We start from the raw sequence: 26,740 nt of genomic DNA on the forward strand, positions 1-26,740 counted from the left end.
ATCACACAAATGCAATAAAACTTGCTGAAATCTAGTGTACTTTTTCATTAAAAAATAAGTTCAAGTATGGGAATGCAAGCTGGTGCAGCCACTCTGGAAAACAGTATGGAGGTTCCTCAAAAAACTAAAAATAGAACCAACCTACGACCCAGCAATTGCACTACTAGGCATTTACCCAAGGGATACAGGTGTGCAGTTTCGAAGGGCTACATGCACCCCAATGATAGCAGTACTATCGACAATAGCCAAAGTATGGAAAGAGCCCAAATGTCCATCGATGGATGAATGGATAAAGAAGATGTGATATGTACACACACACACACACACACACACACACACACACACACACACAATGGAGTATTATTCGGCAATCAAGAAGAATGAAATTTTGCCATTTGCAACTACGTGGATGGAACTGGAGGGTATTATGCTAAGTGAAATTAGTCAGAGAAAGACAAATACCATATGACTTCACTCATATGAGGACTTTAAGATACAAAACAGTTGAACATAAGGGAAGGAAAACAAAAATAATATAAAAAACAGGGAGGAGGACAAAGTATAAGAGACTCATAAATATGGAGAACAGCGGGTTACTGGAGGAGGTGTGCGAGGGGGGATGGGCTAAACGGGTAAGGGGCATTAAGGAATCTACTCCTGAAGTCATTGTTGTACTATACACCAACTAATTTGGATGTAAATTAAAAAAATAAAATGAATGAGAACAAAAAAATAAAATAAAATAAACAGAAAAAAAATAAGTTCAAGTATCAAAGCTGTGTGTTTTCAATTAGAATTGAAACAAAATTCATTTTAATTTATGTTTTTTATGTTACCGGGAGCACATACACACGTGCACAAGTAGGGGAGGGGCAGAGAGGGGAGGGAGGGAGGGAGGGAGGGAGGGAGAGAGAGAGAGAGAGAGAGAGAGAGAAAGAGAGAAAGAGAGAATCCCAAGCAGCCTCCATGCTCAGTGCAGAACCTGGTGCAGGACCCAATCCTACAACGTCAGGATCACGACCTGAGCTGAAATCAAGAATCAGACACTCAACTGACTGAGCCACCCAGGTGCCCCAAAACAAAATTCATTTGTAAAGAAATAAAATCTGTGATCTTTTTATGTAAATCTGAGGAACTTTTTTCTCTCCCCAGTTAAACAATAAATGTAGGAAAAAATATATGAAAGAGTGAAATATTCATTATTTCCTATTTAATAGGCAAATAAATATAATGGCTTGGTATAAAGAGAAGGCACAGACAATAAATGTTACATCACTTTTGGAAAGAAACAGTACTAAATTAAGTGTCAAATCGTGAACTACTCAAGTAAGGATACTATGTATTATTCTACATGAAGGCTACTGCCAGATTATGTGTAATCACTTTGCTTCAAAGTTTCTTCCACTTGACTAAGAAAAATTATGAGGTATTGGGAGAAACCCTTCCTCCTATTTTGTGGTTAGTAACTGTTTATTTTTTTCCTTGAGGAACATATTGCATTGTTTCCCATACAACATTCTGAGACATATGCCTCAAATACAGTTCCCAAAGTAATGTTTTAAAAAAAAGGTATTCCTCAGTGATATTTAAGATATTAATTTGGGAAATACTGGATTGAAGAAAGTTAAACAAGATTCTCTCCTTCAAGATATTGCAGGGCTTTGATATTCCAGGGTACACTGATTTTCTAAGGAAAGAATAACAATATACACCATTGCCTGCATTTATTTGACCATGGATTCACTTTCACTCTAAATCACTTCTTAAAACTACAAGGTTAATTCAGTAAACACTGACTTCCTTTCTTGTACTACTTTCCCAGAGTCCGTCAAGCCAGTCTGCCAATACTGAATATTCACTGCACATGAGATACTGTCAGTTCTTACTTCAAGATAAGGAAAAATAGTCTCTCTGCTGAAAAAATAATAATTATCTAGTGGGAAGCGTAATTTACACATGATGGTAAACTAAGGCACACTCAATTAAATGCTATTTTATTTACTTATTTATTTTTTAATTTTTTTTAACGTTTATTTATTTTTGAGACAGAGAGAGACAGAGCATGAATGGGGGAGGGGCAGAGAGAGAGAGGGAGACACAGAATCTGAAGCAGGCTCCAGGCTCCGAGCCATCAGCCCAGAGCTCAATGCGGGGCTCGAACTCACGGACCGCGAGATCGTGACCCGAGCCGAAGTCGGACGCTCAACCAACTGAGCCACGCAGGCGCCCCAATTAAATGCTATTTTAAAAGCATAATAAAAAAGAAGCATCAGTGTTGTGGTCACATTTCTCATGGGTCTTGGAAGACAGGTAACATGTGATAAGCAGAGACTGCCATGGGTACTAAGATAGAGTAAAAATCATAGGAGCAGGAAAGCCTAGGTCTCACTTGGAAAACAGCAAATGCCTGGACAAGACAGGAGAGGACTGACACATGAGGCTCTAAAGGAAGGCTGGGATTGGGAAGACTGTTTGCAAAGAAAGTCTGGAAAATTCCTCCAATCTCCGAATACACACCCTTCTGCAATGTGCCTTTACTGTTCCTCCATCAACAGGTGGGTTCTAGTTCCCCACAACCCTCAACACTCGGCTGGCTTTCGGACTTGCTTTAACCAATGGAATCCACTGATGTGTGACTCCTAAATCTAGGCCTCAGGAAGTCTTATATCTTCCACTCTTACCCTCTTGGAACCCTGACACGGCCCCGTGAAGAAGCCTGGCGTAGCCTCCTGAAGAGTGAGAGAACCTGGAGAGAAAGAGGTCTAGCAGCTGGCACGACACCAGACATGCGAGTAGACTGCCCAGACGCAGTCAAGCCACTACTAAAGCCTCGTGAATGGCCCCATGTGAGATCAGAAGAACCACTCAGCTCAGTAAAGGCCAAACCCAACTAAAAAAATGGTTCTTTTCTCCTAAGCTTCTAAATTCTAAGGTGGTCTGATATGCAGCAGTAATAACAGATACAGAATCATATATTACTGTGGGGGATTTTTAATGACAAAATGGAAAGGTTTCAACTTATTTTTCAATATTAGATTTGGTAGGTAAAGGCAAGACTTTTTATTGTTGGTAGGGAAAGGCAAGACTGTGGAACAAAGGCTTGTAATATATAGTCTGAGACCCAATAATTTATGCAAGTGAAGCCCAGGTCTTTATACCAGCTTTTTCCCCCTTAAATTATGACACCAAACTGATTTAAAGACCAACTTCGCCTTAATCAGTTGCACTAAAATATACCTCAAAAGAACTCAAAAAAAAAGAACACCCAATTACTATGGTTAAGAAGATGAATTATAGGGGCGCCTGGGTGGTTCAGTCGGTTGAGTGTCCGACTTCAGCTCAGGTCATGATCTCGCAGTTTGTGGGTTCGAGTCCCGGGTCGCGCTCTGTGCTGACAGCTTGGAGCCTGAAGCCTGCTTCTGATTCTGTGTCTCCCTGCCTCTTTGCTCCTCCCCTGTTCTCTCTCTCAATCTCTCTCAAAAATAAACATTAAAAAAAAATTAAAGAAGGTGAATTATACTTAGAAAAAAAATGTATTACCTCAAATACATTCTTTTTGCTGGATTTGTCCTTTGAAGCCATCTCCACTGTCGCCCCCTTCAGGTCCACTGTGAACTCTGGCTTGGACTGATTACTCCCAAACTTCATTTTAGAAAAAAAGGAAAAACCCTTGTGATATTCATGTACACGAGCGTATCAAAAACAATTTAGACCAATTTTATATTATGAACAATAAATCAAATAGGTGATTACCTCAAATTCTTGTCTTTATTATAAAATAACAATTCATACCTTAAAACTGAAATGTCTACAAGACATGAATATATCGTTCACAGAAAAGGAAATGGCTCGACTTGCATCTTAATAAGAAAAACACAAAATAAAGCCACACTAAAATCTTTTTTCACCCATCAGTGTAGAAAAAAAATTCTAAAAGTTAGATGAAAAACTATGTTTTGCATAGAGAAATAGGCCTTCATATGCAAGTACAGTACAAATTGGAACAATGCCTAGAGAGGGAAAATTGTAATACTTTATTTGGAAATTTACAAATGCATGTATCCTTTGGCTTGGAACTGAACCTAGATTATATAGGACTAGGTAAAATGATGTGTTCAAAAGGCAAGGCATTATTCTTACATATGTATAAATAATATCTGGCAGATATCAAGTTGTTTTCCACTCAATAAACATTCTATAAACTTGATTATGCTTTCAAGAGTTATTTCCTTATTGACTATTTATGTTGTCAACAACTAACAGTAACTTATAAAAACAGAAAACTCTAAGCCTCATGTTCTTTTATTTAGCCTTTGTTAGAAATTATACCTGGAGCCAGATGCTATGAAGCCTCAGCAATTTAATAAAAAACTGTGAAAAGAATAGGAAGACAGCTGACATGAAAAGAAAAAGCACTTAGCTAGCTGTTAGATTTTGTTAACCAGATAAGGAAAAGATTAGCAAGCAGCAGAAAATTCATGTTAAATACAGACGTACTCTGCACCTTGTCATCATTAACTTAAATTTTTGTTTAGAAATTTAACTAAGAATAGACAACAGAACTAAGAACAGAAAATAGCATTCCCATTTATTGAAAGGTTTAGAGGTTTTAAATCTTTAAGGGCTATAATCTTAAGGCCAAAGATTTATTACAGAAGATTTTGTTTCTTAAAATATTTTCAAGTCAAATTATGTTTGTCATTGGAAATGGATATTACCCCAGCAACCTACTGATATCTTAGTCACTGTTCATAACACTACTCAGTAGCTTCCCATTTAATGAATGGTTCAACTTCATCTGCTCCCTTTTACTTCATCTTTTCAGCTAGCAACGTGGACTTAAATAATGTACTTGTTATAACAGAACAACATTTAGGATATTATATGGCATTTATTAGTGGAATCAAAACAAAGCTTAGGGTGTTATATGGAATTATTATTAGTGGAATCATAATAACAATCACAAAAATTTTTACTAATTTACAGAGTCTTGGCCTTAAGTGTCTGTCATTGTCATTCAAAAGACATTTAATTAACCATAGGAGGAGCTACAATGGGCAAAGAGAACTTTCTGAGCAAAAATGATGATCTCAAAAGTTGTTAAAACTTAAATGTACACATTTAACTGAATGATAAAAATCCATGTACAAATTGTCATTACATGCCTGTAAATGGTTAGCTATAAGCTAAGATACTTAGCTTAAATAACTAACCAAGTAAGATACAGCAACCAAATAACAAATACAATGACAGGACATGGAATGCTGGTAAAAGTACATTCAATGCGGTTGGCAAAATTTTGTGTTTGTTACTCATTCTTCTTCAAACTTTAGTCCCACTTTATCATACATCCCTCCAATAAATTCATGGCAAAGAAAATGGAATAACTGTGGCAAGGGGCATGCAACAAGAACACATACAGTGACAGCCGAAACAGGATCAGATTTTACATATGCAGGCCGACGACTGACAGAGTTTTTCCAAGAAGAAAGCAGCGAAAGCAAGAGCTCAGAGACAGAGCCCTGTTGGCAGAATGACTTGATGGAAAAAGGGAAGAAAGTGATGATGTCATAATAATGCACAACGGCAAAATGACACATAAGAGAAAAGCATATGGAAACAAATGGGACAAAAATACAATTCCACAAGCAGACACAACACAAAGCTTAACTTCCAAATATTTTGCAAAGGCCCTACCATTTATATCTCAGAATTATTTTCTGATTCTGTTACTATGTAAGTTCATGCTTTATTTTTAACATGAATGCTTTATAGAAATTACATTAAACATTACACTAAGCATTTATATCTCAGAATTATTTTCTGACTCTGTTACTATGGAAGTTCATGCTTTATTTTTAAGGTGAATGCTTTATAGAAATTACATTAAACAGAAATTACATTAAACATCTTCGTCTGTATTCACAACAGAAGACCTGAAGGGTCACAGACGGGAGTCACATCTGGCCCACCCACCACCATCTTACCCAGCAGCCCCTGAATCTGGGAGCTTCCTCCTTGCAACCTGCTGGGCAATGTCCCCCTGTGGCCCTACCATCCAGTTTGCCTTCTCTTCCTTTAGGACAAGTGGTTCTCAACCACAGGCAATTCTGTCCCCCAGGGGACATCTGGCAATGTCTGGAGACATTTGTGGTTGTCACACCTGGAGGTGAGGATGCTACTATCTTCTGCTAAATACCACAAAATTTACAGGAAAGCCCCCACAACAAAGAATTATCTGCCCCCCAAAAATGACAATTTTTAGATATTTAAAAGCACATATAAATAAATCTGAATAATTACTAATATTTGTGGGGTGATTTTTATAATACTCAAGGAATATGATGAATGATATCCCGAAAGGTAGCACAATACATGTCATGTCACATTATAACTGTGCACTTGTCAGTCTTCCCCATTATAGTGTAAGTCATGAGGATAAAGACCATGTTACTTACTTGTAACTCCCCAAACTTAACACAATGCCCAGAACAAAATAGGCTTTAAGGTCTGTTGAACAAATCAGGTGAAATGAAGTAAGAAAAAAAACCAAGTATAATTTATGTTATTGATATCACAATCCAGTGGATAACTAATTATACAGAAAACAACTGGAATGTATCCTAAAGGGGAAAGAAAGGCTCACTGGATCATGTACCACCTATGTAAAATTTATCTTATATAGTGGAGTTGCATGGTGCATATGTACGTTTTGTTTACTTAATATTAACTATCCATGGAACCAAAAATAAATGCTAAGTATGAATTAATTAAAACAAAAAACAATTTCAAATAGTGTGAGTGATTTTGCTCAGCCTTCAATCAAGGAGTATATGCCCTGGAGTGAGCATAAGATTTGAACCTGCTCTTTCTTCAAGTAGATCTAGGTATAGGTTTTTGCACTAATTGTGAAACTAATTTTTAAAGAACCAACTGGACTGGGGACCAACTAGCCCCTTAACATAAACCAAGTGGAGGGCAAGCAATCTTCCAACATCAAAGGCAGAAAATATCTCTGCTAGAGACCAACTTCTAACTAACACCTTTCTAAGAGATACTCAAGGACATTTTCACTACAAGTGATTTTTGTCTTTTTGGCTTATATCTAGCCTTAGAACCTCATCCTCAGGTAAGGTGTGATTTCATTATACAAACAGGATACATTTTACCTACAATAGATCTACTCGGTGACTGAGCAGAGAAACAAAGCTGTGATTTTTTTCAAATCCTTTTTAACAATCCTTACTGCAGAGTTAGTTAAGAAGCCTTTCACATATTTCACCAATTTTTTAATATTTATGAATGTTGTATGTGCCAAAATATATTGTACACACTCATATACTTTTTATTTGAATCATCTTGACTTGCTTTTACTTAGCCCATTTAAATTAGTTTTCATTCACTTCATAAATGTTACATATGGAAAGAAAGTCTGATTTTTAAATTTGCCATAAAATAAAAATTAAGAATTAACTGCAAATCCAAGCATTTTATCATCTCACATCTGTTTAGTTTTATTTAATTATACCAATTTGAAATGATTACAATATATTCTATAATTCAAAATACATTAATAAAATTTCATTTAAAGGCAGTAGTTCAAATAGTGAATCCCTAAACTTAAAAATTAATTAAGAATTCTACAGTTTCAAAATTGACTGGCTCACTGAATTTTACACTGTTTCCGTTATTGCCACATGGTAATACAGTAACACAACTTTAGTTGATGAACAGAAATACCTCACATCCTTTGTCAAGATTATATTTAATTATGAGTTCTGAATTATGTAAGATCTTCAAGAGTGAAAACCTTAAGTAAAATGCAACCAGCCTGCACTGATGATCATGAGCTGAGGTATTCACTTAACATCTTTAAATTTAAAAAAGTTTTCATTTTCTTTAAATAACATACAAATCTGCCTAGCTAAATGACACCTCTTACCACAATGTTCTCTACTTTATCTGCACATACCACAACCTCCAATCTTTAAGTATCAGAAATTATCAAACAAATAACCATTACTCGGCTTTCTTTAGGTACTTTTTTATTACTTATTAATCTCTAATTGCTTCTCCATTCCTCTTCTTGCATTCATTTCCTGCACTCGATTTCAAAGAAAGCTTGAGCCACAAGCAGGAAGAAGAATTGCATAACCCTCTAGAAATGCATTAGCACAAACAAAAAGTACCATATGCTGTACCTCAGAGAAAAAAAGGAGAAACACAAAATTATCCATTTACTTTAAGATAAATTTCAATCTTTAAATATGGAAAGCAGATCACAGGTCTGTTCCACCATTCTGGTTAAACAATGAAGCAAATCAAAAAATTGGTGAACAAAACAGAAGAAACATTCTAGAAAGTTCGTATTAGTGCCCAATCCAGAGGATTTTGGGGTTGTTGCCATATCAGAGTTCTAACATGTTCTATGCATTCCTGGTTCTGAGTAATATGTTAAATGGCTGCATTATAAATGTAAATGAGTAGAATTTGCTTGAATTTTATAAATGGATTTCTTTTTTTTATCAAACATAAGGTCCATAAGTCCTGTTAATTTTAAAGCAACAGTAAATATAAGAAAATACTGGTTAAGGTAGGATATAGAGCAGACTAAAGACGTTAGATTGATTTCATTTTAAATTTTATTTAAGCTTGACTTTTCAAATTCAATTACCAAAAATTTTTGGAAATATTCTGAGGGTGGACTTTGGAGACAAAATGCCACCTAGTTCTGCCATTTAGTAGCTAGCTATATGACATTCGGCAAGCTCCTTAACTGTTTTACACCTCATTTTCTCATCTACAACAGGGGAAGAGGGGATGATAAACAGTAGCTATCTCAAACTTAAAAGGGTAATAATATATGCATAATCTTCTGCCCTTAAAGGAGTACCTGATACATATTAAGCATTCAAAAAGTGTTAATAACTATTGTGTCACAAACTGTAATTTTTAATATTTCGATTACAAATTAACTGAGGGGTAACAATAGCAAACACTCAGATATACAAAAAACTTCAAAAATCCCACAAGTAATGGGACATTTACTTATTCTTCTAAATGCTGGCTGACATACACAGATATGTAATCACTGACTAGTAATCCAAGGATCAGATCACAATTCAAGGTGGGGCTTGACACATTACTGTTTATTTTCTGAGTAAACATCTGAACTGGCAAAACCACAAAGCCTAAGAAAGCTTTTACAGGTGTCCCCTGCTTTTTGGAAGTTTTACACCACTTTGCTTTTACAAAAGACCTACATTAGTATCTGTTTTTGTTAACCAAAACAAATCTGATGAGTATTTGCACTTTCATTAAAAAAGGTGAAGAGTGGGGCGCCTGGGTGGCTTGGTCGGTTTATCGTCCGACTTCAGCTCAGGTCATGATCTCACGGCCCGTGAATTCAAGCCCCGCGTCGGGCTCTGTGCTGACCGCTCAGAGCCTGCGGCCTGTTTCAGATTCTATGTCTCCCTCTCTCTCTGCCCCTCCCCTGTTCATGCTCTGTCTCTGTCTCAAAAATAAATAAACGTTGAAAAAAAAATTTAAAAAAAAAGGTGAAGAGTGAAAATAGCGTTGGACATTTGTTGTCAGTGAGCAACTGTGGAGGCAAACTCACACCCCAAGCTCCCTCTCAGGGAACCACACTAGCACCTGAGCATCAATCCACCATGGTTTTGACTGTGTAAGCATCTGTGCTTTAGCTCGTTTGTGCATCCATTAGCAAGATATTTCCTAAGGTATCAGAAAAGCCTAAAAGAGGGATGGGGGGTGGGTGGGGGGAGGGATGAAAATGCTCAAAAATTTTTCCATATAAATTAATGGTAATTGCTTCTTTGCTTTATGAAGTTTCATTGGAATGCTCTGCTTTCAGACAACCTATAACATCCTGGAGGTGAATAAAGAGAGATATTTTGTTCTATTATGTCCAAGTAGTAAGCTCACCTTTCAGTCCAATGGATACAACAGACTTTGATGATTTAAATAATACAACTTACCAGACTTCTAATTAGCCCTCTTGCTATGAGTCAAAATGCATCTTTTTAAAAATTTCATTTACTTTTATTTGCATACCAGCTGTAGCTAGAGGGACTTTGAAATACCACATGAAATTCAGGTAAAATACCTTCCACAGAATTTAAATGTATAAAGCCCTCAAAGAGAAGAAATACTTACCCAACTTGTGCTGCTTCCTTGAGTTTTGGTAAAGAGTAAAGATGAACCTTGCAACACGGCCCAAGAAGACAACCAGTTCTTTCTGTAATTATAAATATGACCAACTAAAACTTTGCTAGTTTTTCCAACTGCATTTAAAATATTAAAACCTACTTAACAATGTTTTCCACAATGTATACTCATTATTGACATTCTAATTGTATTTACTGAGAATATAATGCCCCAAATAAATGAAGCTAATAGAGATAGAAGTTATCAGAATAACTACATACCTAATTAAGTTCTCATGGACTAATCCAGCACACCTGTGATCAAGGGTATGAATTTATTTTGAAGTAACATGAACTGAACCCTTTATTTGGCAAGAATTACCCATGATTAAAAACTAGGCAAACATGCCCCTTCACCTAATTCTTTATAGATAGATATTGTTTTATATTTCTTAGCATTCTCCCTTCCCCTAATAAGGCTACACAATGTAAGTGATAGATACTAGGTACATTACAAGTATACAATAAATTACATACTCATTGATCAATGAGGTTACTAAGATGAGGGTTTTTTTTATTGTCCTAAATTACAAAATTAACACATATATAAAACTCTAAATATAAAATGAAGAAAAAAATGTATAAAGAGAAAAGTCCCTATTTCTTCTCCTTCAACCCACATTCCAAAGACAAGCAATATTTACCTTATAAGGAAATTCAACTGCTGGCAGGCTAAAATGAATGTCAAATAGGTCTACTACAGAAATTTATTAAGGCCTACCTTACTGCCAAACATACTGACGGTTTTGTGAAAATTCTATGGGTACTAAAAAGATTTATTTTCCTTTTTCAGAATGCAGAACTCAATACATATCAATTAGACCTACTTTATTAGTTTTTATGTATACTTGAACTTCATGGATTAAAAGTAAAATAAAGTTTACTACTACTAAGTTTCTTTCTAATTTTCCTTTTATTTCCTGGTGTTTTTGTTTATGGTAGTTAATGCTACTTACTTGGTGAATGGCTATTCCTAATGATTAGATCTTTATTGTGGATTTATCCACAGTTTTTATCATCTTAAGTCCCCATCTTTGTGATGCTTAATGCTTTCCTTCCCCCTGCCCCCTCCGAACTGAACATGTCTGCTATTAAAAGCCCCATTCTTGCTTTACTTTTTGTATCTTGGACATGCCTTTTTTTTTTTTTTAACTTTTCTGAATCATTTTTCAGGTATCTCTTTTATATATAATATTTAGGTGGGTTTTGTTTTGTGCTTCATCTGAGTTATCTTTCTCTTTTAACAGAGGAGTATAGACATTGACATATGTTTAGTCCTTGTGTCATCTTTTTGCTATATTTTCATTTCATTTTATTTTTTGTTTTGTGTGGATCTCTTAAGATATTTTGAAGAGATTTATTTTTATTTGTAAATTTATTTTATACTCAATCTTCTAGAGAGATCACTACTGATTCCCTCCTCTGAAAAATGCTAAAATTAGTGTATTTCTACTTTAAATAAACTTTCTGAATTTAGTTTTCAAAATTAGAAAAACTATAGAACTAGTAAACATATTAAGAATATTGAATATTAAATAGTGAATTAACAATAGTTGTCTCAAAGACTGAAGCACTCGTGGGACTGAGCTGCAAGCAGAATTAGTCACAATTTTTTTCCCCAGGAAATTTTTCCTGGAAAAAAACAACAAAAACAAGACTGATGATCATACTATGGTTATTTAGTCTTGAGCATTTGGCAGGTAGACATTATCTCAAAAATAAATGAAGTGAGCGTGTCATTTAAATGACAGTATTTGTTGACAATAAAAAATTAAAGCTTTCAAAGGGTAAGTAGAATTTGGGAAAACCTGGCATACCCACCACTGTGATGTGGACGATTTTCCAATCCTTAATGATTTTTCTGATGATGTTACAGATTTGTGATTCTTTGATATTGCAAAATATGTCAACATTTGAAAAAATCAGCAAACTTTAGTGAACCAGTATTTTCCAAATGATCCACAAGATGCTACAAAATTGTGCATGGGTAAAGATTCATTCAAAGTGCAACACAGACCGATGGACTCTGACGTGACTAAGTAGGAAAGTTCACTAACTGCAACTAACACTTGTGGAGTTATGGTGTAGCAGAGAAATATGTGCAATAACCCAAGAATATTAAACTACTCCTCCCTTTGCCAGCTTTATATATGAAAGGGAGGATTCTCTTCATATACTTCAGCCAAAACAATGTGTCACAGCAGACTGACTGCCAGCATAGATGAGAATCCAGCTGTTTTCCATCAAATCAAATTTCAAAGATTTGCAAAAATGTAGAACAATGCCACACCTCTCAGGGAAATCTTTTGTGTTGGAAAATGCAGGTATTTTCCTTCATAAAAATGTGTAATTGTGTTATCTGTGTTAGCAGGTAATGGGTTATAGTTTTAAGAGTTGCAATACTTAAAATTTCTTAGTTTTAATTTCTTAAAGTAAATAGCTATAGCTATAAACTACATAGACAAAAGTTCTTTGCAGTATTCAGTAATTTTTAAGAGTTTAAAGGGGTTCTCAGATCAAAATGTTTGAGAACCCTGGATATACACAAAAGTAAAAAAACTATTTTGTTCAACTCCACACAAATAAATCTGAAGATGAAATGGATGATTTTCTTAGAAAACATAAATCACCAAAAGTATTCCAAAAGAAGTCGAAAATCTAAAAGACTACCACAGGAAAAACAAAAACAGAGAAAGTGGACAAAGAACTATCTGCACTACACATGCCCAAAAGGGAGAAAAGGAAAAATAAAGACCCCATTCACAAGTGACTCCACCCAAAGAACAGATGAAGGAACAAATAATTGCAGTATTTGTAAAGCTATTTCAGACCACTTAAAAGAAAAACTTCCAAGTACTAAAATGGGACAAAGACAGTTCAGTTAAAGCAAATCTTAAAAACTCAACTATATGTAAATTTTAAACTCTTCTTTACACAACAGACTGATCTCTGTTGACTATAAAATCATAGCATTTTAGCAGTTTTTAAAAACTGGGGAAAATCCAACTTAGCTTATAGAGTTAATTTCCTTGATTCATTAGGAGTTACTACACATTAACCAAAAAAGCCAGCAACCCAATAGATAAGCAGACAAAGGGGATGAACTAGCAATTCAACAACAACAAAAAGACCTACAAGTGGCTTATGATATTCTACCACATTAAAAATAATACAAATTAAAAATATCATTTTCTCTCTAATCTCTATTAGCAAAGATCAAAAAAGTGGGCAATATATTGAATTGGCAAAGGTGCGGAGAAATCCACTGCTATTAGAGGTATGAACCGATTCAGTGCCATAGAGCATAACTTGGAACACTATCAAAATGACTACTGCATATGGCTTAGCAAGTCCACTTTCGTAATTTATTCTACAAGTATATTTACATACTTGCAAAATGAGCTATGTAAGATGTAATGTATGTGTAATACTGTTTGCAATAGCAAAAAAAAATGTAATCATTCTAAATGTCTACCAATAGACAAGGCCTATTTACCTACCCGCAAATAATGGTTAAATAAACTAGGGTACAGCCACACAATATTGCAGCAGTTAAAACCAATGGGCAGCTCTACTTGAACGAAACAGAACCATCTCCAAAATAAACTCTTCAAAGACTGTTTAAAAAATTAATCTATGCATATACAGATGTATATATCTTCTAACTCTGGAAGAAAACACTATTTCTCATTAGACTTAACTAGTTGCCTCTAGGGAAGGGAACTCATAGATGGATGACTGACTTTTGGCTAAATATTATGCATATCTTTGTTTTTTACCATGTGCACTTACGACTTACTGAAAAAAATGTTTAAATAAAGCTAATGCTTGATCAGAATCCTCTGCTTTATCTCCTCTGAATCTAGTGCCACCTTTAAAAATGCCAAGGGAGATTTTCATACATTTCATGACAACCCTACATACGTTATATTAGAAAATACATTATTTGAAATTCTTATGAACCTTTTAATCATTTCTACTATAACTATATTCATAGCTTTTAATTTCAATCAAATAATACATGTCAGAATATTAATGATTTTTATACTTACCGAACCTTTTTCCCATTTTCAGTAATTTTTGTTACGTTTAATAATCCATATTTTTCTTGACCCTATGTAACAGAGTAATACCATTTACACATCACTCATCTAGACAGTAAAATCTAAATTCTTATATATGATTAAGACAAAATGATCTGGTACTCTAAAAATCAGCTTAAAAAAAGATTAGTCAGTATGTAATATGCTTAGTTCTAAAGTATGTTAGGAATACAATTTCCTAGTATTTCCGTAAGGTTATTTTCGGTAACTTTACAATTAAACCTTTCTTCTTCTCAAGTCACAGCAGCCATAAAGTACTTTGCTGTCAAATTAGGTTTCCACATGAACACTACTAGTCAGTATTGGGAAAATGATTTATGATTTCCTATTCAAAGAAAGTAATACAATGCTATAATGATAAATACTACAAAAAGAAATTATTTGCTTTGTATTATTTTACAGCAGTACTGCCTGAAAATTAGTTAAGATACTAACCTCCTTTGTCAGAATGTAAAAATAACTAAATAAAACAAATGCAGTAACTGTATTAATATATTACTCAAAAGTCAATGTTTCTATGCATAGAACTGGCCTTAATGTGGCATTAAAAAATTCAGTATGTGCTTCATTAAACATACTATCAGATGGTAAAGTGGGCTCTGGACAAACCAGATATAGTAGTTAGCGGATGTCAAATAGTGACACAGCTTTATCATCAAACCCCTTGAAGGCAAAACCACTTTGCTGAAGTTAAATTGGATCTTAAAATTCTTCCAGGTGGAAGAAAGGAAACACTTTCTCATTGCTTAGCTTCCAATATTCAACTGAATTTAATCTACATGAGTTGATGTCTATAGCAATCATCCAAATTAGTAAGCACTGTATGTATATGACAGAACAATTTTACTTCAACCAAAACACACACACACACACACACACATACACACCAAAGAAAAAATATTCCCAATTCAGAATTTATTTCTACTTAATTTATCCCTCAGCTATTTTCTCAATGTATTTCCATTAGAAAAAGATAAATCTTTCTTGTATGAGAGATAAACATGATGTGGACTGTTTTCTCAATAATGTCTAAAAAATAATGTTTGAAAGTTTTGCCTACTCTGCCAAAAATTCTCATCTATAGACAAAGCTGATAAAGTATTAATGTTCATCATTTGTGGTGTAATGAAGACTCGGGAAATACCATGCGAAGTTTTACTATGATTTTTTCATGAAACACAGGTTAGATCTCCTTAGAACTGCAAGCCTGATACCTCTAACAGTTCTCTATTGCCTCTTAACAAAAACATCGATTACACAATTTTAAGTATGCACATTTAAGTAAGAATATTCCCAACTTACTATCAGGAGCAGGGAGGGGGGAAAAACCCTTTCAATGATACAGGAAGTAAGTAACAACAACTGCCAGGAGGGCACTGCTTATGTGAGCTAGGGGACACAGGAATTGGAAGAACAGAGGAGAGGGAGCAAAGCCTATAAGAATGCCAACCCAAGGAGCACACTCTTAATTACAGAACAGAATCTGATGCTTCCCAGAAAGGAGGTGGGTGTGAGGACGGGGGCACTTGTTGTGATGAGCACCAGGTGATGCATGGAATTGTTAAATCACTGTACTGTACACCTGAAACTAATACTATACTGTAAGTTAACTAACTCAAATTTAAATAAAAACTTAAAAAAAATGCACATCTGTCACAGACACACTGGGAAAGAGATTGGGTTCTTGCATCAGCCCACACCTATTTAATCCACACTGTACTCATACTGCACGGAAATATTAACACCGATCTTTTTAAAAAGCATAGGCGGCATATCTCAAAAAAGGATTTGAAGGGGGCATTAAAAACAACAGTAATGCATTTGAATGGAAATGAAACAAGAAAAAAAATGAACATGTTTAAAATTTATACTGAGGGATGGAATTTTAAATCTGGTTTGATTAGAAGAGGTTAAATGAAAATATCACGCTGAGTGAACAAAGCCTGTCAAAAATGACCACATATTGTATGATTCCATTCTTATGAAATGTCCAGGGTAAGCAAATCTAGGGAGACGGAAAGTGCGATTCCTAGTTGTTCAGGGCTGGGTGAGATGCGGAGGTAGAGGAGTGATACCTAATAGTATGTGGTTTCTACCTGAGGTGATGAAAAAAATTCTAAAATTGACTGTGATGATGGCTACACAAACCTGAATATACTAAAAACCATTTAACTATACATGTAAGTAGGTAAATTGTACAGTACATGAATTATATTTCAGTAAAGCTTTTTATAAAAACAAAACAGGGTCTGAAGAGATAGATGGGCACTTTGCAGAGATTTTAAGATGACATCAGGAAGCTAACAATGATTACAGTACTATTTTCATTCCTAAATTTGTAGCTTTCTTTTTCTTACTGCTAAGGCATTATACTAACCAGATTTTAACTCACAAAAAGGAAGTATTAACCCGTATTAACCCATTAAGAGTGGGAAAGGCAGGCTTGGTGGAAAAAAGACTTGGTGGAAAAAAGCACAAGTTGAGAATCGGGAGTGGAGGGCCAAGAAAGGGAAAAGTCAAGGAGGGCAAAAGCCTCAATGGGAAGGGGTCAGATGGCCTGGAAGAGGTGTACTCCAGAACAGGAAAGAAGAGTTGTATGATTATGTGGAAAAAAGAATGGAGTCACGCAGAACTAACAAACCTATTCAACTTTTCACTTGAAGATAAAGAATCAAAGAGGAAAATACTGGTGAGACAGTTCCCTGTGATGGCCATCAGGGGGTACCATGAGTCCAGGATGGTCTAGTTGCTGTCAAACTCTGGAGAAAAGGGGTAAATGGTTTGGGAAATAATTTGCAAATTGTCCTTTTAACTCTATGTGGAACATTTGCAAATTTGTGTTTCTAGTCTAACCTAGAGATTCGCTTTTACCAAAATGTAAATAATTTATAAAAGGTCTCCTTAATAATTATGTATTACCTGTATTTAAAATAAATTAGAAAGGATTTCTGCTTTTTTTCTAGATGCGCTAATAAAGAGTATTAGGGTAACAACACCTTAGATTCATACACTAATTCCTGAGACCACCACTAAAGTCATGTTCACTTTTATCTTTAATATTTATGTACCCAGTACTATGTTACATAATGCAAAAGATCAAAAACAGAAACTAAAAAAGTAGTCACTATGTATCCCTTGGGAGTTTAAAACCTTAGTAGGGAGATGACAGGTACATGAGTTAACATTTACACTATTCGATGCAATAAGAGACTTGGCAATTCAGGAAAAAAAGAAGAGATCATGGGGCGCCTGGGTGGCTCAGTCAGTTGAGCGTCTGAATTCAGCTCAGGTCATGATCTCGCAGTTTGTGGGTCTGAGCACCGCGTCAGGTTCCGTGCTGACAGCTCAGAGCCTGGAGACTGCTTCAGATTCTGTGTCTCCCTCTCTCTCTACCCCTCCCCTGCTTGCTCACTCTCTCTGAAAAATAAACATCAAAAAAAATTTTTTTTTAAAAAGAAGAGACCGTTATTATGCTAAGGTTAGTCTGGCAAGGCCTCTGAAAGAGTCAGTCCTGACTCTGACAATGAATGTCAGAAGGAACTGTGTACAACATGTGATATGAACCATAAAAGATGTGATTCAGTTAGGGAATGGAGAAAGAGTTACAAAAATAAAATGGCATCTGTGGAAGCCTTTGCCTCTAAAAAATCAGAAGTATCATATAAGTAAGTCTACTACAGTTCCATAAAATAAGGAAGTAACAATAAAAGTCTGTCTTTTAAAAAGCTTTAAAAGTTTTATTTATTCATTCGATAAGTATTTACTGAAAAGCTACTACTCTGTGTACCCACAGAAGTACTAGGGCTCCTCTATTACTGCTCTAATAAAGCTTTTCTTTGTCTAGCAGGGAAGACAAACACAAATAGAGGGTCTCAGGTTCCTATAAGAAATAAAAATGAAAAGTGTTATCTTATTTTCTATAACCAAGTAACATATAATTACATGCTACAAAGAGTATTACAGAGAAATCTGACCAAATCTAGAAGATTCAAACGAGATTCTCTGAGGAAGCAAAATCGGAACTGAACTTGAACAAACGGACATTAACAGGCAAAGATGTGGGAGAGAAATGGTTCAGTGGACAGAGAAATGACATGCGCCAGGACCTTGAGCTGAAAAGCAGGCTCTTTTGAGGAAAGAAGTACAGTGCAGCTGAGGGAAAAGGAGGGAAAAGGAGGGAAAAGGAGGACACAAGAAGTGTGAGGTAAGGCTGGAGCATGCTCAGTCTTGCAGTCCTCATTACAAATGTTGATCTTCATTCTAAAAGAAAAGGAAAGCCACTGAAGGGGTCTAGCAGGATCAGCCCAATACAGGGAAGACCAGGAGGGACTGCAATACACAGATTAAGTCAAACCAGGTCTCTGAAGAGAAGTCATCTGGAGGTTTTCAGTTTAGGGCAACCTTAAAGTTGAGTTCAGACCTCTAATATTCTTCTGGCTTAGACCCGTCATTGAATTGTACAGCACAGAACAAAAGTGGTGTCTGTGCTCATTCGGAAGAAGGGAAACTGCTTACCTTTGGACTGCTGTCCTGAGGAAAAAAGAGTGAAGTATAATTTGACAGTATTTTCCAGGGATGTTATATTTATTTTAAAAAACCAAATATAAATTTGTCACTTACAAATATGGTATATAAATTATTTAATCATGAAGATACCATATTTTGCATAAAAAGGGGGCTTTTAAGTCTATAAAATGATTAAATTCTTAATTTAAACCTATTTTATGATTATTATCTAAAAAACCAAGGAAAGTTAATAGAAGCCCAAGAAATATTTAAACATTATACTTAGAGAAAATTAACTTATTGAAACTGATTGAAATAACTGGACTATAGTATACTATATGCTATCATACTAACTGTATCTTGGTGCTTTGGTGAAGAGGGAGAAGATTCATTTTCAGGAAAGCAGGGTTTTGAGGCAGTTGGAGATTCCTACAAGAAATAAGTAATGAAAAATGTTACTCTATTTTATAGCATTATATTTCTCCCTCTATTCGCAGTGGGAGAGCTTAATAAGGGAAGCTAAAAAATTTTCTTCCTAGTTATTTTCTTTTTATATTCAGCTCTGAAACTGTATTTATAAAATACAGATGTCTTAAAGTTAATGAAATATGACATATTTTATTCTAATTACAGTTAAATACTGCATACAGAATTACTCAAAAGAAATGATGCATGTTGCCTTAATACCATGATGTTGTATCAGCTTCAACGGACCACATTTAAAATAGGTAAAATCTGAACACTTATGGATAAAAATGTATTAGTCACCATACTAACTGGCTCTTGGTACGGCAGGTATGAATACCCGGGATTAGGCAAGCAATGGTCACAGGAATGACGTGGCAACTGCCAGAATGAAAACTTTTTTGGTTAATGGTTATCTATGTAAATTAAATTAAATGGTTATTAATATTTAAAGTAATTTATAGCTAACTTTCAATTCCTAGAAATAAACAAGATTTTTTAAAACACACAAAAAAACTTTAAAGATTAATAACTCTCCAGAAAAAAATGTTTTAATGTCTAAGCCTACAAGAATATATAACAGGAGCAAATCGATGGTGTGTATTTTAAAAGCAATTCTGGTTTGTCAATATTAAGACATGTTATGTGATTTCCACCACAGATGTTTACAAGACTCTTCATAGAAGACAAGACTGAAAAAACATTTTTGGTACCCACAGCCAAACTCCATTTAATTTTTTCCATTCCCCTAAATGCTTTATGAATAATCTTAGGAAAAGAGAATTCGAAAAATCATATGCCAACACTTATTATTAGTTTTCTTATAAAACTAAATAATGTGTTTGCACATTCATCTTCACATCTCTATCAGTCTACCATGGTTATGAAGTCAGGTACTGTTAACAAACCTGGAAATTTGTATTAAAACACGATAAAAAAACCCATCCACTCCATATCCATTCACTTGGAAAAAAATATTCAGGTTTATACCATATAAAGTTTGTAAACAGAGAAACTAGATAGTAGTGAAAGTTTACAGAGAAAATCCCTGAAGGGACAATCTTACAAATCAAACATTCAAAGCCTATATTACTAATGAAGAAACATTAAAAGCATATCAAATGTATCTTTACAAAAAGAAATTACACATATCTAGTATAGCTTCACTTAACTATTTTTCTGACTGCTTCAGATGTTTCACTTTTTAATTTCTTGTGTGTCTAATATTAAGAGTTTGAAAAAAAGAGAAAAGATAGATTTGATGACCCACAAACTAAAAAACAAGTGAATGGTAATTACGATTTTTTTCATGACATTATCAGTCCTACAGAAATAAAAACCACAGCAAATGAAGTAATAATATATGTACAACAAGTAGAATTCTATAACAAAACTTTTACACTTATTTATGTATATTTATAAATGTATGTGCATGTATATCTAAATGTCTACAATGAGGTTTTAGTAAAAAGAAAACATACATAGGCAGGAACAGTGCACCCACACATATACATATACACACAGATATACACACATCTACCTTCTCCAAAGTTGTCTGACATCTGAATTAGGACTTGTATCATCATGACAACATTTGCTACATAGTATTAGGTTTCTTTATTATTTCTTTTTTCCTCTTTTCAAAGTCTATTCATTCATTTTGAGAGAGAGAACAAGCAAGGGGCGGGGAGGGGGGTGCAGAGAGAGAGAGACAGACAGAGAGAGAGAGAGAGAGAGAGAGAGAGAGAGAGAGAGAGAGAATCCTAAGTATGCTCCAAGCTGCCAGCAGACAGCCCAAAGCGAGGCTTGATCCCATGAACAGTGAGATCATGACCTGAGCCAAGATCAAGAGTTGGACGCTTAACTGACTGAGCCACCCAAGCACCCCACTTTCTATTACATTTCAAGTGACACATCCCTTAACCCTCATCATACATTACTCAGCTAGTTTGTTCTGGCATAGTTCCTCAAATCTTAATGTATATACTAGGTGGTGATAATAAATAGAAAAGCTTACTTGAAGTTATTATCTATGATTTCGTTTATAAAGTTTAAGGTATGGGTATTAAAAAAAAAGACCTTTCTACCAAAAATAAGTAAATCTCTGGTCGCAAGAAAATCAGGCTATCAGAACTCTAAAACAATCAGGTAAAAAAAGAAATGTCTGGGGCAACTGGGTGGCTCTGTTGGTTAAAAGTGTCCAACTTCGGCTCAGGTCATGATCTCATGGTTCATGAGTTCAAGCCCTGCATCGGGCTCTCGGCTCTCTGCTGTCAGCACAGAGCCCACTTCATATCCTCTGTCCCTCTCTTACTCTGTCTCTCTCTCTCTTCTCTCTTCTCTCTCTCTCTCTCTCAAATAAATAAACATTAAAAAAGAAGGAATGTCATAAGAACTTCAGGCAAGTTATTCTAACAACAGACTGAAAATAAATCTCAAAAAAGATTTTACAAGAGTAAGAAACTAAGTCTCCATCTGCAAAGTAATCATCCCTTTTATTCGAGAATGAAGAGGGAGTGGGGTTGTTTCAACAATGGCTTTTGGGGCACCTGGGTGGCTCAATGGGCCAACTTGGGCGAACTTTGGCCAACTCTGGCTCAGGTCATCTCGCGGTCCGTGAGTTCGAGCTCTGCATTGGGCCCTGTGCTGACAGCTCAGAGCCTGGACCCTGCTTCGAGATTCTGTGTCTCCCTCTCTCTCTGCCCCTCCCCCACTCATGCTCTGTCTCTCTAGCTCTCAAAAATAAACAAAATTTTTTTAAAAAATGGCTTTTGCCTTAGAGCATTATATATGACAACATACACAAGCTTTGTGTCTACAATGAATTATAATCTGGTTTTTGGAGTTAAATAAATTTTTCTATTAAAAATCTCTAGGAATCTCACCTACTCACATTAATCCCAATGCTTAAATATTGAAGCATTCTTCAATAGCACAGGTTCCAGAATTTCATTCCTTTGATATGCTCTCTTTCAAATCACATAATATTCTTAAAAAATATAAATTACAAACTGATCTACTACTTCCGTTGTTGTTCTATTAGTTTATCTTACAAACATGTGTGTAGACTGTTTCTACAGCTGCACAAAAAGCCTTCTATTTAATTTCACAAAAATATTAAAGTCACTAAAAAAAAAACACGAAAAACCAACTTGTTTTGACTGATTGATATAATTTATAAAGGAATTTACATCTGAAAGTACCTAGGCATAGAGAAACATGCCTTAGGAGAGTTCATTCTGTTTTCACTCACACACCTGAAAACGTAGGAAACCTGTTAATTATGCTAAAGAAAAGTCTGATTATGGTAAAATAAAAGAGTCTCCAGTGACAGATATCTTTTTAAAATACATTTTTTAGTTTTAGAGTGTTACTACTGCCCTTTCATTTTTACATTAGTATGGCTGATGTTCTACAAATTCGCATGAATTTCCTACTCCATCCCCAAAATGAAGATACAACATAAGGAGAAAACTCACAAGGTATTATGGCTTTTCCATTCTGATGTTTGCATCAAAATTTATCCCTTATTTGAAACAGAGAACATTACTTCTCAGATTGATAAAAGTCCTTCGTGCAGAGAACAATTAGGGAAACAGAGGAGTGGGATTCCGATCTTCCCAGGGGATGAAGAAAATTAACTAATGTCTTTACTATAAAACTTCTGGAAGACTGAAGATAAACAGTAACAGATATATGATTTTTAAAAAGGGTTATCAAAAGTATTTATCACCTACTAGGCTCAAACGTATACATTATTAAGCCACAGATAAGTCAGTCCACTGTGCAAAGATCAGTAAGCTTCAAAACCAAAACCCATTCCAGGATAAATTGCTGCTGTCTATATATAATAAAACAGTAGTCACCAAAATTGGAGATCCACCTAAGGAAAAAGATAAAAGTATAAAGAATAAAGAACACGCCAATATTGTCAACAGTTTTTCTCAAGAAGTCCTACCTTGTCATTGGTGTCCAACACAATGGTGCTATGTCTCCACTTTGTTAAAACTATCGGTTCTTGCAGCCGCCTGTCCAGGCTCCTACTTTTAATTATTTCTCTTTGTTGTTGGGATGAAGCATTATACTAAAAAAAAAAAAATTATACCTCATAAATAATAGAAACAAAAGTGGAATCTAAACATGCAGGCTCCAAATGACACATAATGTTAGGCGAAGTTCATCACAGGAATTTTTCTTGTCTCAGTTTTCTCATCTTTGACCACACTGTGGCACAACTGAGATGATCAGGGGTTTTGGTGTTGGACAAAGCTAACGTTAGCTTGGCAAAATAAATATTCAGTCTCCGTGGGTCTCCGTTTCACCAACTGTAAAACAGGCATAACAGAAACACCGTCTCATTCACACCGGTGTTATAAAAGTTAAGCAGTATGGGGGCACCTGGGTGGCTCACTGGGTTGAGTGTCAGACTCTCGATTTCGGCTCAGGCCCTGATCTCACAGTTTGTGAGACGGAGCCCCATGTGGGGCTATGGGCTGACAGCATGGAGACTGCTTGGGATTCTCTCTCTCCTTCCCCTCTCTCTGCCCCTCCCTGTGTGCCTCTCTCTCTCTCTCAAAATAAACTTAAAAAAAAAAAAAAACTTAAGCAGTGTAGAAAGTGCTAAATATTGCCCTAATAGTAGATTCTCATTAGTTATAATTTGTAGAACGAAGTTGTTGAACAAATTTATTATTTTAAGGTTCCTTCTAATTCAAAAATCCATATGAATTCAATTTTTGGTTTAGGTTTTTAAAATAATTATTACATATAAAACAGTATCCTCACATTTAAAGGGTTGTTTGTTTTTATTTTTGCTTTCATTTATAAGCCAAACATATTATTTGTTTCTCTGAAGTGGTAAAACATAGCAGACCAGAAGACAGAGATGGTATTGGTTGGAAAGACCAATCCTGAATATATCAGTTGTGTGCAAAGAACAGAAAATAACTACCCCCTAAAATTACACAGAAAATTAAGAATGTATTATCAGTAAGGTATTAAATCATGTGTTTGAAACGTCAAGTAGATCAGCAAGCATAAACATTTCAGAAATATGACGTTTAGGAGTTATACTGATTTATACAGCGAATTTTAATAAATTGTAAGTAATAAAACATAATTAAATCACAAAAAATTACAGGCTACATTCTTCTCCTGAAAGCAAAGGACACCTAATACCTATCTACTTCTCTCACCCATAAAAAGCCCATCAAATCTTAAAATTTTAATGATTCATTACAATTCCAGTAAAATTATATTATAGGAATGTTTTTAATATTAAAAAATCTTCCAACATGTTTCTCTATGCCATTTTTTAGTCCCCAAAATGAGCCTATATAGGCCCCCTAAACTGTCTCCCAAATCTGTTACTTCATTCTTCACATTAAAATTTGCCAAAGCCAGGCAGTCACATACGGCATTTGTTTTTAAATCACTGTTGCTTAACAATTAGCAATCTTAAAATCTGTCACAGAAGTTCACAAAGGGATCATTTCAAGAATGAACAAAGATGAAACTTAAAGGCTACACCCCCAAAAATTCTTTGCCAGAAGTCTCTAAGTGAAAACAGAAATACATTTTCCCTTCAATACAAACATCGCAAGAACTAAAATGTATAGCTGTGTAGAGACATGTATACAAACCATTAACAGATACCTACCTTAGCTTATGAGCTTTATCTTTACTATAGTTGCTGAGAAATCCTTTCTACACGGTATCAAAGATAACATAAAACTAAACTGGGTAATAAGCACAATTGTAAATGTGTTGGTGGTTTTACTAGGGCATAGTAAGTTCATAAAAACAAAGCATAAATAAAATGTCAAACAGAAAATACTGCATAGACAGAAGACAAAAACAAGGCGCCACATAATTAGAGAAAGGAAAAATTGTTATTTTTGCACAGTTGTGTGCAAAGAACAGAAAATAACTACCCCACAGTTAAAATACATGCACACACACACGCACATCTAGTTAAAAAGACGGCTAAGTTTAAAACTTTTCTAATCCCATTAAAAACACCTTTTTAACAATCTTAAATGAACTTTTATTTGAATTATTTCAAACATATACAAAAGAATAAAGACTCTAATGAAAACCCACCATCAAGTTTTAGCATATCTAATAGAAGACATTGCTTTAGGTACCCTTAAAAAAAAAAAAGGAAAATATTATAGACATGTTAGAGACCCTCTGAACACATCTTTGAGATTCCATTCCTCTCCCTCTTCTCCCAGCAGCATCATATAATTCAGTGGTCATCATTCTCATCACACTTTGATATATACTTATGCACCTATAAATATATTTACCTGTGGAGTTTTAAAAGTGATATAAATGGAATCAGACCACATATTGCATCATTCTTCAACTTGCTTTTTGCATTCAACATGTTATTGTAAAAAACATATCCATGCTGCTGACTATGCAGTTCTGACTCACGTATTTTCACTTCTATAGAATATTACATTATATGTAAACACCACAATTTAACCATTTTGCTACAAATGGATATGTCTAAGGTGGCAGTACTAATTTATTTATAGTTCTACCAGCAGAACATAATGCTTTGCACTGCCCTACTTGGAATTGCTGAATTTATATGCATTTGTATATATAAAATAAATGTTAAGTACACATACACATTAAAAAATATGTGAAAGGTGAAACGCTAGCTCAGTGTTTTAATTTACATTTTTTCCTCTTCTGTGTATTGCTTAGTCGTGTATTTTGCCTAATTTCAACTGGACTTTCTCTTACATACAGAAAGGATCAGGAAGTTCTTAATATATTTTGCTTCTAAATATTTGTAAGCTACTTGAGTTCTTGAGTTTAATATACCTTTTCCTAGTCCATAGCTCAGCTTTTCCCCTAAAAGGTACCTTTTATATTAGTGTTTTGTTTAATTTGATGTAATCACATCTGTCAATCTTTCCTTTTATAGGTTTTCGTTATTGTAGTCTTTTTAAGAAATCCTTCCCATTCTGAAGTCAAAGATATTTTTATATAGATTTTAAAGTTTTGCTGATTAAATTTACATCTCTCATCTACCTGGAATTAATCATTAAGTATGACATGAGTCAAGATCTACACTTCATTTTTTTTCCATGAGAATAACCAATAATCTTAGCAACATTTATTGCATAGTCCATGCTTAACTCATCGATTTGTAATGCCAGATCTGAGCTTTCTATTCTGGTCTATTTCTCTGTATGTGTGCTCTTACTACCCATCTTAATCACTTATTTTCATGAACCTCATCCCTCACATGCCCCACCTCCCATTTTCAGGAATACTTGGGTTCTTCATAGACCTTTGTTTGTCAACAAAATTTAGCATCAGTTCCAAAAAAGGTGGAGAGGGAAAAAGTAAGTGGAAATGCAGTGAATTTATAGATTAACGTGGACACTGCACTAACACTGGGCCTCCCTGTCCAAAACC

The 26,740-nt window shown here is 34.9% G+C and overlaps 1 protein-coding gene across 5 annotated transcripts in view; it reads right to left on the reverse strand.

The window, feature by feature from the left end:
- ARHGAP12 (Rho GTPase activating protein 12) overlaps positions 1–26,740 on the reverse strand; it is a 122,336-nt gene that overhangs the window by 13,679 nt on the left and 81,917 nt on the right. For 3 of the 5 annotated variants that reach the window (XM_023256502.2, XM_023256503.2, XM_023256499.2), the window contains 6 exons: positions 23,259–23,384; positions 19,190–19,264; positions 18,845–18,859; positions 14,279–14,340; positions 10,177–10,258; positions 3,541–3,642 (listed from right to left, as the gene is read on the reverse strand). In XM_023256502.2, the coding sequence (XP_023112270.1) occupies positions 3,541–3,642; positions 10,177–10,258; positions 14,279–14,340; positions 18,845–18,859; positions 19,190–19,264; positions 23,259–23,384 (462 nt within the window). The remainder of the gene's footprint in view (positions 1–3,540; positions 3,643–10,176; positions 10,259–14,278; positions 14,341–18,844; positions 18,860–19,189; positions 19,265–23,258; positions 23,385–26,740) is intronic. The other 2 variants (XM_023256500.2, XM_023256501.2) reach the window with 2 other exon arrangements.

The sequence above is a fragment of the Felis catus genome, chromosome B4 (genome assembly GCF_018350175.1).
Source record: "Felis catus isolate Fca126 chromosome B4, F.catus_Fca126_mat1.0, whole genome shotgun sequence".
In the NCBI taxonomy this organism is placed as follows: Eukaryota; Metazoa; Chordata; class Mammalia; order Carnivora; family Felidae; genus Felis; species Felis catus.